We start from the raw sequence: 14,393 nt of genomic DNA, 5'->3' as shown, positions 1-14,393 counted from the left end.
TGGTCTTTCTGATGTGCTTCTGTCCCTACTACTGCGTGTCACTGGCCGCCGACAGCTTGCCTGGCGCCTCGGTCGTGCTCAACGTGTACTACCTCAACTCCTGCGTCAACCCCCTGATCTACGCCTGGTTCTACCCGTGGTTCCGAAAAGCCGTCAAACACATTGTCACTCTGCGTGTCCTGAGGCCGGGCTCCCGGAGGGCCGATCTGATGTAGGGCGGCGGCGGCCTTGCTCGCTCGCGCCTTCCAGAATTGGCCGTCTTTGAAATGTGTACGTGATGAGGTCGTTTGTCTCTCCTGTCGTGTCCTTTTTGGATGCGGGAACGCTAACCCTAACCCTAACCCTAACCCTAATCCAGGTTCCGCTGAGCCGTGGGCCCAAGTGACCGCGAAAGGGGAAATGCCCCTCCTTGCCCATTTTTTCCCCAGATGACCAAAGAACCGTTCTAGTCAACCGCCTGTGAGAGGGGGGGGGGGGGTCCAACCCACCAGCTGTTGCCTTCAAACAGGAACCCCGAAGACAATGGCGAGTGGGGGTGCGCACGGGAGCTGTTGTGCCGGGCCAGGTGGGGACCGTCGAGTGGCTCGACGCGTCACACCGTGTTGCCTGTTTCCGTCAGCGGCACTCGGGTGGTTGTCGGTGGGGCGGGAGAGGATTCCAGTTCCGACTCCGTCCAACACCTTTTCACATGGCTCCGTGTTGCGACACAGAGGAACGGGTTGGATATCGAGATCCAGCAGAGATTGCTGATGATTGCTCAATTGGTGCAACGGGGAGATACCGAAAAGGCGGAGGACGGGCAACTTGGGCCACCGCAATCTCCTACCTACGCAAACCAAACATCTGTACGTGACCATTCAGCACAAGTGGTTCAAAAATTGCTTTTTTTTCCTCATGTTACCAAACGATAAATACGTTAACAAAAAACATGTAAAATCAAGTCAAGCTTTGCAGACGTACGGACAAACCGAAGATGACCAACGGTGATGGAGAAGAACACCACAAAAGAAACTTTTGGCGCCTTTGCAAATGGCAACAGGCGTCCCCAATGGAGCCTCAAGCGCCCCCACGTGGAGTGAAATCGTCACTACCAAAAACGACCGAGACGTGGAACGTGGAACGAGTCCCAGGGCCTCAGTTCTTCTCACCTGATCCTCACGCTGATTTTCAAGTGGTGCACAGCGCCACCTGCTGACAATCAGGCAGGCCACAAGTCGCTTTGGGAGACTATGTTTTTTCCACCTGCTAATCAAAACTGGCTTCAGGTATCTGGCTGGCTATCTAGCTAGCTAGCTATTTGCTGTATATTATCTATCCAACTGACGAGCTGGTTATCTTGCTAGCTAGCTATTAGCTATCTATCTAGCTGGCTATCTATTTGCTGTCTATTAGCTATCTAGCTGACGAGCTGGTTATCTGGCTAGCGAGCTATTAGCTATCTAGATAGCTGACTATCTCGCTGGAAATCTATTAACTAGCTATTAGCTAGCTAGCTTTCTATTTGAGTTATTCAGGGTTGAGTGAACGTGTGGCTGCCGCTGCTCACCCACAGAAAAACTGCTCCTGTTACTGTAAAGTGACCTTGAGAGTTTTGAAAGGCGCTTAGAAATTAAATGGATTATTATTTATCACAAAGTTGAGGCGTCCGTCAACACAAACCGTCGGCGAAGTGATCTAACGGGACTTTTACCAACTTGCGGGCCTTGTCGCGTCACCAAGTAACCAATAGGCGGCGCCAAAACGGACATTTTGCCCCATCACGCCGCAATACTGTCATCATAATCCATTTCGTTTCGAAGCGCTTTTCCACTAGTTCCGTTCACTAGTTCAACAATGACTTGCAGTAGTTGTGTTAAGATCATCCTGTCTCCTTATTATCTAAATTACAACAGATTATTTTCTTACTGACAATGGCGTTTTTAGGTGTACAATTACCTTGCATGTTTCGGCGTGTATTTCCGCCTTCGTCAGAGTGATGGGAATTCCAGCTCTTTTCAGAGAGCCGGTTGTTTTGGCTCGGCTCACTAAAAAGATGCGGCTTTTTTGGCTCCCAATGAATGATCTGTTTTTTGTTGCTTAAATTAATTAACTACCAAAAATGTAAAATTATGTGAAAAACGAATTACTCATGTAAAAAATACACTCTGTCAAACATTTTTAACCCTGTGGTTACTTTGGTCTGATGCTCAGCTGTCACTAATTTGCCTTTCATATTATTAATGCTATCATACAAACTAGTAAAAAATACAATTGAATAATCATAACAGCATAATGTGATAACATTTGTCCACCTGTCTACCCCCCCTCCACTCCCCCCTTACTGCTGTGTGTGTCTATAATTCTCCCCTCCCTCCTCTACCACGGATATCGACCAATCACGCGCGGCTTTAAGCGAAGACTGGGTGCGGGGAATAGATGATAAAAAAGTCAACTCCTTTTTAGGAACCGGCTCTCTTCGTTCACTTCAGAGATCCGGCTCGTTCGCGAACGACACATCACTACTCTCTACCACCAGGAGGGGCGAGCGGACAGTTTGTGGCTTCCGCTGCTCACCCATAGAAAAAAACTCATCCTGTGACTGTAAAAGTGATCTTGAGTTTTGAAAGGCGCTTATAAATGAAATGGATTCTTATTATTATTAAAAGTTGTATTTTGGCACACACACACACACACATTTCCCCCCCCTCCCCACAGTGTCCGGCTAACAAGTACACAAATATTGACACTTTATTTCAGATGCGCAGCAATGGCGGAGATGATGTCACGTGATCGCCCGCCTGCGCACCCCCATTTGAGGCAAATGTTCGAAAAACAAAATCCAGGCGGCGCCATTACGGCTTTTGTTTGTTGTCTGTGTTTTGGCTAGTTTGTCGTCGGTGCGACGGACGTTTCGCTTCTTATCCAAGAGGCTTCGTCAGCGAACTAAAATTTGCTGGTAGTTTTGGCCCTATACATATATCTACTGTCCAGACGTGGCAGTGCCAGACTCTGCTATGATTGGTCCCTGCTCTCGGGTTGGAGGGAGCAGAGGACTACTCCCTGCGGCTACACTGATTACATTTATTGTCCTGACTGAGTATGGGTCTAAGACTGGCCTGATTGCCCCATTTGATCGGCTATCATTTCTTCAGCATAACTAAGCCTATGTTGCCTAAGAAGTCAGTTGTAGGAACGATCAAAATTGAACCTCACCCCATCATGGCGATTTCCTCTGTTCACCCCCAACCTGAGAGTAGGGACCAATCATAGCAGAGTCTGGCACGGGAGTAGGGATATATATAGGGCCAAAACTACCAGCAAAAAGATTTTAGTTCGCTGACGAAGCCTCTTGGATTAGAAGCGAAACATCCGACACCTTCAAAGAAGTACGGATGACGGCTGAAGAAACTTTCTCATCGACGCAGACAGAAAGCATCTTACGTGAGAGGGGTCGGTTGCTAGTTTTTGGCAGAACCGCTTTCGGGAAGTAGCTGAAACACAACCGCAGAACCGTACCAAAATCCACCAGGAATGGAGACCATGGCACCAGACCTGTTGGGTTACAAACTGATCAAAACACTTCAGGTGAAAGTCAACAGTCCAAACAGTCCAAAAAAAAAAAAAAACGTGACAGAACCAGAACCAGAACCAGGAACCACGTCAGACGGCCAAGTCATCGGAGGCGGGGCTGAAGGCGGCGCTCCGCAGGGCATCCAGGCAGTGAACCAAGACCAGGGTCCCGCTCAGGTGCTTCCAGCGTTTGGTGATGGGGCTCTTCATGCGATCCAGACCCACGTGGAGGTCCTGGATCACGTCCCGGTAGCTGTCGCCCATCTGCGCCGCCCAGGTCACCAGGAAGTCGTAGGCCGGTTTCCACATGGCCTGGAGCGCAAGTCACACAGGTGCGTTGAAACGGCGGAGTTATGCAGCGCTCGCAAAGAGACGAGAGGCGGTCACCTCGCCGTCCACGACGCCGTTCTTGTCGCGGTGCGGTGCCTCGTAGGCGTCCATCTGCTGGCGGGAAACCTTGGCCAGGCGCTCGGCTAATTCCCGCCAACGTCCCGCCACCTCCACCGCCGTGGTCAAGAGCACAAAATCCATCAGCAGACGAGCGACCAGGCCCTGGCAGTCCAACTTCAGCAGGGCCTGATGCGCACCACAGGAAGTTGGCCCGTCAAGCGCAGGAAGTGGACAACGGTTCTCATTGCGGAAGGACAGCGCTCGATCTCGCTCTGTCCCGTTTTGGTTTGCGACCATTCAGTGTCGGGTCATTGTTTGTTTTACCCTGTCAGGTTTGTTTCGTCTTGTTTTACTCACGGTTTTGTTTGCTACTTTGGACCTTTCTGTTTTGATGACTTTGTTGTTTGACATTTTTTATCCTGCTGACTTTATTGATTATCTATTAGCTATCTGGCTGGCTCCCTAGCTATCTTGCTGGCTATCTATTAGTTATATGGCTACCTAGCTAGCAGTCTATCTATTAGCTATCTTTTAACTAGGAAGCTTTCTACCTATTTGAGTTACTTCCGGGTTGAGTGAACGCTGGCGCGTGTGGCTGCCGCTGCTCACCCACGGGAAAACTGAAAAGTGACCTTGAGAGTTTTGAAAGGCGCTTAGAAATGACATTTATTATTATTATTATTATTATTAACTAGCTAGCTATCTGGGTACCTGGCTAGCTGTCTGTTTGCTTATCTTTTTGCAATCTATTAGCTACCTAGCTATCTAGCTATCTAGCTATCTATCAGTTATCTATTAGCTCACTAGCTAGATTTCCTTCTATTTGAGTTATTCAGGGTTGAGTGAACGCTGGCGCATGTGGCTGCCGCTGCTCACCCACAGAAAAACTGATCCCGTGACTGTAAAGCGACCTTGAGAGTTTTGAAAGGAGCTTAGAAATCAAATGTATTATTATTATTATTATTATTATTATTAATATTATTATTATCATTTCCAAGCTATTTGCTATCTATAAATAAGCATTGGCTGGCTAGCTAGTTATCTGGCTGGCTCGCTAGCTATCTATTCAGTCTGTATTATTATGATGATGATGATGATGATGATGATGATGATGATGATGATGATGATGATTATTATTATTATTATTATTATTATTATTATTATAAATACACCCCATTACTCCCTCCTGTCTGCATGTTGGGGTTGCGCCGAAGCCCCGAAGAACCCAAGGTTGACTGGTGACTAACTTCTGACATACGAGCTACCACCAGGAGGTGGAACTCACATGGTGGGAGCTCACAAATGAACAATCAAACACGTGACAGAGACATATGGACACATCCATACAAAATAGTAAGAGCTAAAGCTCTAGTGATAGTCCGACGAGTTAGTGGGTAACCACCTGGGACTACGAACTAACCAATAGCCAATTTGAGAATGGGGAGCAGTTGGGGTTAGCGGGACGGTCTGAAACAACAATAACAAGGCCTTGCTTTTCCACGTGTTGCTTTCTTCTAAAAATAGTCTTGAGTGTGGATAGCAGCCAATCAGAAAGGGACCTGAACATCATGTGGTCACGGCAAGGCCAGCTGCTACTGCTCCGACAGTGACCGCGCACGACAAACACTGACTACGTTGACATACAGTGATACCTTGGCTTTACGAACTTAATTGGTTCCCAGAAAGTGTGTGTAAGGCGAAAAGTGTGTATTCCAAACATTTATTTCCCATAAGAAACAATAAAAATGAGAGTAATCCGTTCCCAGGTCCCCATAAAACATAATTTTCAACTAAATAAATAATTTCCAACTAAATAAGGCTTAAAACTACACACAATAGACCTTTTTATTATTAGTATTAATATTATCATTTGCTAGCTATTTGCTACCTATTAGCTCTGGCTATCTATCTATCTATCTATCTATCTATCTATCTATCTATCTATCTATCTATCTATCTATCTATCTATCTATCTGGCTAGCTCTCTATTCAGTATCTAGCTGGCTGGCTATCTAGCTCGGTATCTGTTGGCTATCGATTAGCTAGCTAGCTAGCTTTCTATCTATTTGAGTTACCTCCGGGTTGAGTGAACGCTGGCGCGTGTGGCTGCTGTCATCTGCCTATCTATTTTCACGTGCAGCTCTGTTTCTGTAACCCCCCCTAGCTGCTGCGTGTATCCCCTCCCTCCTCTACCACAGATCTTGACCAATCACGTGTAGCTTTAACCGAAGACTGGGGGCGGGGAATAGAAGATAAAAAAAGCCGGCTGCCATTTTCAGATCCTTGCTAGGAGCGCCAAGAACCGGCTCGTTCGCGAACGACACATCACTCACTGTGGCGCTCCGTGCGTTTCCCGAAAAATAGTTCGTATGCCAAGATTATATTCTCGCGAATTTAACGTTCTTAAAGCGAAAAGTTCGTTAGCTAAAGCGTTCGTAAGCCGAGGTATCACGGTATTTACTTTTGACTGTCTCTAAATCTGGTCTGCTCTCAACCGTCTAACACACCCACGCAAAGACTGCAGACTGTGATGGTAAATGACAGAGTCAGGCAGCGACAAAATAAATATGGAGGGTGGTAGGGAAGGGGGTGGGACAAAAACAAAAACAAAAACAAAGCATAAGTACCATGAGCAGCTCCTTCTGGAAGGACTTCCGTTCCTTGCCTTCAGCGTTGTTGCAGTCTTCCTTCAGCTTCTCCAGAACGCAGGCCACCCTCTCGGGCTCGCTGTCCAGCTCGGCCCGGCAGAAGTGCGCGACGGGTAGGTCGCGGTAGCCCAGGGCGTCGGCGAAGGCCCGCCAATCGCCGATGTTCTCCATCAGGACGGTGCGGACAGAGGCGTAGATGTAGGTGAGGAACTTGCAGGGTCTGAGGACCTGCTCCAGCAACAAGGACGCGGTCAGCTCCGGCCCGGTGAAATAAACGGGCTTGAGTTTTCCCGTCACCAACACGTTTTTGGCGTGGACCAGTCCCACCCGGCCCTGGTAGTAGCCGATGTACCACTCCTTGGTCCACAGCTGGCCTTTCAGCCTGACCTTCTCCTCGCTCAGCAGAGCCACAAAGTCTCCTTTCTTGTACTCCAGCAGGTAACTGTTCTTGGTCTGCCGGATGACCGTCTTGATCAGTTTTCCGAACCTGAGGTTGGTGACCCGCCGGTCGCGGAACACCGGGTACTTGGTGGCCAAGGCCAGCGGGGACAGGAGGATCTTGCCCACGTCCTTCTTCTTCAGAAACCGACGCTGCGCCGACGTCTTGGGGCCCGTCTTGGGCGGCGGCGTCGGGGTCTGAACGCAAAACTGGGCCAGGATGGCGTCCTGCTCGTCTTTGACCTGGACCCTCAAGGTGAAGTCCGAGACATCCGTCCCGTTGCGTGAAGTTATCAGGTAAACCAGCTGACTGACTCTGCCCAGTTTGATCTGGAAACCCCGGATGACTTTGGCCTGCTCGCTGGCCTTCACCTCATAGTTGGCCATGTTAGAGAAGACCCCGACGCGGAGGTCCTGGGGTCTGGACAGGACAAACTGGTGCTTGCCCCACAGGTGGAGCGCCACGGGTGGCGAAGACTGGGCCTGCTTCCCCACCTCGCTGGCCAACAAGGACTTGGGGGCGCAGTCGTGACCAAACATGGCCACAACCGTTTTGAACGAGGGGTGAATGTGCTTGGGGCCGTACATCCCCAACGTCACCCTTTTGACCACGTGGTCCCAGACGCTGCCCGAGTCTGGGGATACGGACTGGGACCGCACCACGCCGCAAATGTACACGCAGGGCTCCAAGTTGTCCACGGACACCCGGACAGTGTCGCCGCACGGGAAAGTCTGCGAGATGGGGGCGTAAGGCCCCTCTTTACAGTCGCTCCTGACGCACAGGGCCCGCGCCGCCTGGCTCTTTTCCGCTTTGACCACGGCCGACGCTTTCATCTCCAGCGTGATGCCGCTTTTGGTCTCCATGTTGCTGAGCTTGATCTCCACCACCGGGCCCGAGGTGGTGCAGCGATCGTTGTTCAGCTCCAGGGGCGGGTCCAGGAGAGCTTTGATGGAGATCTGCTGGGTGTCGCCCTCGGCGACGTGTCCCTCGGGGATGCGGACGCTGATGTTGGTGTCCGGGAGCTGGACGGCGCCCCCGGAGCTGTCCAACCGGCAGACGATGGTGGTCTCCACCGGCTGCGTCTGACCCCACCCTGGGTTTTGGCACAGAGAGTCCAAGGCGTGGCAGGACCTGGCCAGCTTGCGGTGTGTGAGCCACGCCGTCCGGAACGCCTCCCGGCTCTGGAACTGCTCCGGCGCCGGCGCGGTCAGGCCGCCGAAGAAACCGCCGGACGCCGGGGGCCCACCCGACTCAGCCTGGAGGATGGACATGTCTGACAAACTGTAGGAGCGCTTGCTTCGGAAAAAGGGGTTATCCCGTCGTAGCCCGTTCCCCGCCGCGTCCCCGAGAGGGCCGTGGGTGCCGGCGGCGAAAGCATCAAGGATCGATTCTGACGGGGCGTCGAAGAGTAGAAGATCGGTGGACTTGCCCTCGGTGTTCTGGTCCACCGGGCTTTGGGGATACCCGTGCAGAAACGGGTTGGCGGAGCTGGCTGTGAAAGGATTTCCGTTCTGAAAAGCGGTGGGCTTCAAAATGACGCCGGCCCACTCGCCGACGGGGTCCGTTTCCGAAGCCGTCTCCTCCCCGCCGCCGTCCCCCACGGTGTCAATCATGCCGCTGTCGCTGAAGCACGAGTCTCTGAAACCCACGGGCTGGACGTAGGCCGCCGGCACGTAGCCCATCTCGGTGTTGTTGTGGGCGTACCACCACTCGCCGCCCGACGTGTCCAGAACGTAGAGGCGGTCGCCTTTGGAGAACTTGAGCGTGGTGAAGCTGGACGCGCAGTAGTCCCTGATGGCCACCACCTCTCGGGCCGCGCCCAGGGAGGCGCTGGCATCCAAGCGCAAGGCACTGGGAGAAGGCACTGGAAACATAAGATGGGGAGTCATGGTCGTTTCTCCACCGCGGGTGCTGGCGCTAGCAACTTTTTCACTTGGCCGTCGATGTGGCAGGACGTTACTGCTTTCACTTCAGAGGGGAACCGTTTCACACGGACGGACTCCCGGCGTGTGGGAACTTCTAGGTCATTTTCCCAGCCAAGCACCGGAATAGGAAGAAGTTAGGTATTCGCTATCTATTTGCTTTGTATTAGCTATCTATCCGCTATCTATTTGCTAGGTATTATCTATCTATTCGCTACGTATTAGCTATCTATTCGCTAGCTATTAGCTATCTATTTGCTAGCTGTTAGCTATCTATTCACTAGGTATTAGCTATCTATTTGCTAGGTATTAGCTATCTATTCGCTAGGTATTAGCTATCTATTAGCTAGCTGTTAGCTATCTATTCACTAGGTATTAGCTATCTATTCGCTAGGTATTAGCTTTCTATTCGTTAGGTATTAGCTATCTATTCGCTAGGTATTAGCTATCTCTTCGCCAGCTGTTAGCTATCTATTCGCTCGGTATTAGCTATTTATTCGCTAGGTATTAGTTATCTATTCGCTAGGTATTATCTATCTATTCGCTAGCTATTAGCTAACTATTTGCTATCTGTTAGCTATCTATTCGCTAGGTATTAGCTATCTATTTGCTAGGTATTAGCTATCTATTCGCTAGGTATTAGCTATCTATTCACTAGCTGTTAGCTATCTATTTGCTCCGTATTAGCTATCTATTCGCTAGGTATTAGCTCTCTATTCGCTAGGTAATAGCTATCTATTCACAATGTATTAGCTATCTATTCGCTAGGTATATTTGACTATTTGAGGCTATTTGAGTTACGGGTTGAATGAACGTTGGCGCGTGTGACTGCCGCTGCTCACCCACAGAAAAACCTTTGAATGAAAAGTGACCTTGAGAGTTTTGAAAGGCGCTTAAAAATCAAATGTATTATTGTAATTATTATGATTAAGTTTACCTTTGACATCAATGAGGCCGGACTCGGACACGTTGTCGCCAAGGTCAATCAGAGTCCCCTCCGACCTGCATCGAGGCAGCGAAACGTTGCCCGTGGCCGCGGTTCGGATCCGGTGGGCGGCCATGACCGGATCCGATTCTCTGGTGGCAGGTGGGGCGTCAGCGGCGTCGCCCACCCGTCATCTCTGAAACAGACGGCGGGCGCAAAGTGAGGTGTCGCCGAATCCCACGAGGATAGGACCCCCACCCCCTCCAGCGGACGTACAGGGTCCTGGAGGCGGACCGCGAGCAGGAACGAGACGTTTCGGGTTTTCCCGACCCGGTCGGAACCGGTGGAGGACACGCACACACGCTAGCAAGAATTCCACTTGGATTGGATTGGGCCACTTTGGGGGCCTGAGCTGCAGTTGCCACGGTGACCGCAGGCCTTCCATTTCCGAAATGGCTTGATGATAAATCCAGTTCATTTCTAAGCGCCTTTCAAAACTCTCCTGGTCACTTTTCAGTCACAGGATAGGTTTTTCTGTGGGTGAGCAGCGGCGGCCATTCGCGCCAGCTTTCACTCCACCCAGAAGTAACTCAAATAGATAGCAAGCTAGCTAGCTAGCCAATAGATAGCTATTAGCTAGTTAATAGATAGCTATCTAGCTATTAGCTAGCGAATAGAGAGCTAATACCTAGCAAATAGCTAGCTAATAGCTAAAAAAACGTTGCAGCCCCCCCCCACACACACAGACACATCGCGAAATTTCCAGTTTCCCGCAGCAGGGGAGAAAAAACAAATGAGAGGAATCCAACTCAACCCTGATCTATTAGATATCTATTGGCTATCTAGCTGGCTAGCTAGCTATCTAGCTGCCTAGCAATGTATCTAGCTAGCTATCTATTAGCTATCTAGCAGGCTAGCAAGCTATCTAGCTGCTTGCTATCTATCTAGCTATTACCTATCTAGCTGGCTAGCGAGTTATCTAGATGCTTATCAATCTATCCAGCTAGCTCGCTATCAGCTATCTATTAGCTATCTAGCGAGCTATCTAGATGCCCAGCTATCTATCTAGCTAGCTATCTATCAGCTATCTATTAGCTATCTAGCTGGCTAGCGAGCTATCTAGCTGCCTGGCTATTTATCTATCTAGCTTTTATGCACCTATTAGCTGTCTATTAGCTATCTAGCTGCCTAGCTATTTATCTTGCTAGCTATTTATTAGCTATCTATCTGGCTAGTTGGCTAGCTATCTAGCTAGCTATGAGCTCACTAGTTAGCTTTCTATCTATTTGAGTTACTTCCGGGTTGAGTGAAAAATGGCGCGTGAGTCTGCCGCTGCTGACCCACAGAAAAACTGATCCTGTGACAGTAAAGTGACCTTGAGAGTTTTGAAAGGTGCTTAGAAATGAAATGGATTATTATTAATATTATTTTACCCCGCAGCGAGAAAAAGGGCCACACCCCACAGACATGCAAGCATCCTGGCCACGTAAATAGGACGTGAGGGGGTGTTGGCGGAGGGCTCCGGTCCATGTCGGGCCTTTTGCCGAGAAGCAGGAAGTGAGCGGCTGAGGAGGAAATGCCTTTGTGATGACAGCCCGAGAGCAGCGCAAGGTAGATCTTCCCTCTGTGTGCGAGCGGTGCTGGGATCTTGGGCTAGCTAGCACGTTGTAGACCCCCCCCCGCTAGTAAGGTTAGCGTCCAAATGGAGACTTGCTATTCCTATTTCACAACAATTGACTCCTTTGGTTGTTTTCTTCCAAAGAGTGTGGAAGGAGCGCAAGCTAGCTCACCAGTGAGCATCGGCAGCAGGTGATTAATAGTAATAATAATAATCCATGTCATTTCTAAGCGCTTTTCAAAACTCTCAAGGTCACTTTACAGTCACAGGATAAGTTTTTCTGCAGGTGAGCAGCAGCAGCCACACGCGCCAGCGTTCAATCAACCCGGAAGTAACTCAAATAGACAGAAAGCTAGCGCGCTAGCCAATTGTTTGCCAACAGATACCTAGCTAGATGGCCAGCCAGTTAGATAGTGAATAGCTAGCTAGCTAGATAGAAAGCTATCCAAATAGCTAGCTAGCCAGCCAGAGCTAATGGATAGCAAATAGCTAGCAAATGATAATAATAATACTAATAATAATACATTCCATTGATAAGCGCCATTCAAAACTCTCAGGGTGACTTTAGTCACAGGATACGTTTTTCTGCGGGTAAGCAGCGGCAGCCACACGTTCACTCAACCCAAAAGTAACTTAAATAGATAGAAAGCTAGCTCGCGAGCCAATTGATTGCCAACAGATACCTAGCTGGATAGCCAGCCAGTTAGATAGTGAATAGCTAGCTAGCTAAATAGCAAGCTAGCCAAATAGCTAGCTAGCTAGCCAGAGCTAATAGATAGCAAATAGCTAGCGAATAATAATAGTACTAATAATAATACATTTCATTGATAAGCGCCTTTCAAAACTCTCAAGGTCACTTTAGTCACAGTATACGTTTTTCTGCGGGTGAGCAGCGGCAGCCACACGTTCACACAACCCAAAAGTAACTCAAATAGATAGAAAGCTAGCTCGCGAGCCAATTGATTGCCAACAGATACCTAGCTGGATAGCCAGCCAGTTAGATAGTGAATAGCTAGCTAGCTAAATAGCAAGCTAGCCAAATAGCTAGCTAGCCAGCCAGAGCTAATAGATAGCAAATAGCTAGCGAATAATAATAGTACTAATAATAATACATTTCATTGATAAGCGCCTTTCAAAACTCTCAAGGTCACTTTAGTCACAGTATACGTTTTTCTGCGGGTGAGCAGCGGCAGCCACACGTTCACACAACCCAAAAGTAACTCAAATAGATACAAAGTTAGCTAGCTAGCTTATAGATAACTAATAGATAGCTAGCTAGTTTATATTTGTTCTTTTGTTTTTGTTTTGACTTAAAGATAGCGCTGTGAGAGTGGCTACCTTTACAGCAGCTCTTGTATTTTGGTTTTCTACTTCTTCCTTTGCTTTCCTCTACCTTCTATCACTTTGCTGCTGTGAAATGTCCATTTCTACACTGTGTGAACAAACATTTGCGTGGTGGTTCGTCACGTGCTCAAGGCCGGGACGTCAACACATAGACAAACCCGACGGTGGCGGTGAGGGTGGGGGGGGGGGGGGGGTTCCACAAGGCTTATCTAAGATCACATGCGTCCCGGGAAACAATGAAGCTCATTCAAGAAGTGAGTCGAGATCGGCGCAAGTTTCCCCGAAGGTCCGCAGTGGCGGCGCCGCGCTCCACTTTGCTGACGTCACATCCAAAGCGCCGCCATTGGGCCTCGAGTCGGAAAGTATGGTAGCGAGCCGGCATTTTTGTGGCCTTATCGGGAGGATAAAACGACAAAAACTCAATGAACAACAACCCTTGCGAGTGGTCGTTTGCCTGGCATGCTAATGGAGGTTATTGGTTGTTCATAATAATAATAATAATAATAATAATAATAATAATAATAATAATGACACATTTTATTTATAAACTCTCAAGGTCACTTTACAGTCACATGATAAGTTTTTCTGTGGGTGAGCAGCGGCAGACACACGCGTCATTTTTCACTCAACCCGGAAGTAACTCAAATAGATAGAAAGCTAGCTAGCTAGGCAATTGATAGCCAACAGATACCTAGCTAGATAGCCAGCCAGCTAGATAGCTAATAGATAGCTAGATAGCTAGGCAGATAGATAGCTCACTAGCCAGCTAGATAATAGATAGCTAGCTAGATAGGTAGCTAGGCAGCTCCTTGTTTGCTGGTTTCCATTGCGACGGCGACATTCAGTGGCCATATCGACTTGGCCCCCTGTCGGCCGGACACGGACACGACGCGGTTCGTTTAAAAGCGGCGACGCGTCCCGTTCAATGTCGACGGGACATGTCGATCTCTAATCAAGCTAATCTCGGATCGAACAAAACCGAATGAAACCGAAGCGTCCGGCGGAGTGTCCGCGTTCCCGGTCTCCATGGCAACCGCGAGCTTAACCTTTCCGTTGCCGTGACGTGTGGGACGAGTAGCCTTCGCCGCCGCCGAAGCTCGGCTTCGCCACCGACTCGCGACGAGTGAACGAAGCTCCAACCAAAACGTCGTCAAGTCGGTGCTTTGCTCCCCGGATGTCAAACTTTCCCCGAGTGCGCCGCCATCGCGACGACCACCACACGAAGACGAAGAAGAAGACAAGATGGCAGCTCACTCACCGGCTCGCACGTCGCGTCGAGTCCCTCCGGCGAGGCCGCCGCCGCCGCCGAGCTTGCTTCGCCTGTCGGCCTGCTTGTGCTGGAGGCTCCGCTGGCGAGTTCGTGAGCGAGCGGGGGGTGGCTGGTCGGGGGCGGGGGGCAGTGAGCAAGAGCCCGCCCGCCGAGCCGAGTCGAGCCGGGCCAGCCCGCCTCACATCACCCAGCCAGGGAGGGGCTGAAGCGGCTCGAGATGGAGCCCCTCCCCCTCCTACCCCCTTTCCCGCATTTTTTATGAGATACAGTGATACCTTGGCTTACGAA

General features: G+C 49.7%; 1 protein-coding gene and 1 pseudogene across 2 annotated transcripts; one reads left to right on the top strand and one right to left on the bottom strand.

The window, feature by feature from the left end:
• The window catches only part of LOC148894388 (trace amine-associated receptor 13c-like), a 3,045-nt pseudogene extending 1,799 nt beyond the window's left edge, over positions 1-1,246 (top strand).
• A 1,463-nt stretch (positions 1,247-2,709) lies between these two features.
• Positions 2,710-14,327, bottom strand: LOC148894387 (SH3 domain-binding protein 4-like). Of its 2 annotated transcripts, none has more exons than XM_089002317.1 (6): positions 14,094-14,327; positions 9,886-10,069; positions 6,567-8,890; positions 3,937-4,125; positions 3,617-3,861; positions 2,710-3,531 (listed from the first exon to the last, which is right to left on the bottom strand). In XM_089002317.1, the coding sequence occupies exons 2-5, from the start codon at positions 10,007-10,009 to the stop codon at positions 3,640-3,642; spliced, it is 2,859 nt and encodes a 952-aa protein (XP_088858443.1). In that variant the 5' UTR covers positions 10,010-10,069; positions 14,094-14,327; the 3' UTR covers positions 2,710-3,531; positions 3,617-3,639. The 2 variants fall into 2 exon arrangements, with proteins under 2 accessions (XP_088858443.1, XP_088858444.1); XM_089002318.1 differs by having other exon boundaries at positions 2,710-3,470.
• Positions 14,328-14,393: the final 66 nt, after the last annotated feature.

The sequence above is a fragment of the Hippocampus bargibanti genome, linkage group LG08, assembly GCF_051943395.1.
Source record: "Hippocampus bargibanti isolate YZ-2025 linkage group LG08, ASM5194339v1, whole genome shotgun sequence".
Lineage (NCBI taxonomy): Eukaryota > Metazoa > Chordata > Actinopteri > Syngnathiformes > Syngnathidae > Hippocampus > Hippocampus bargibanti.
This window is presented reverse-complemented; position numbering and strand designations above follow the sequence as displayed.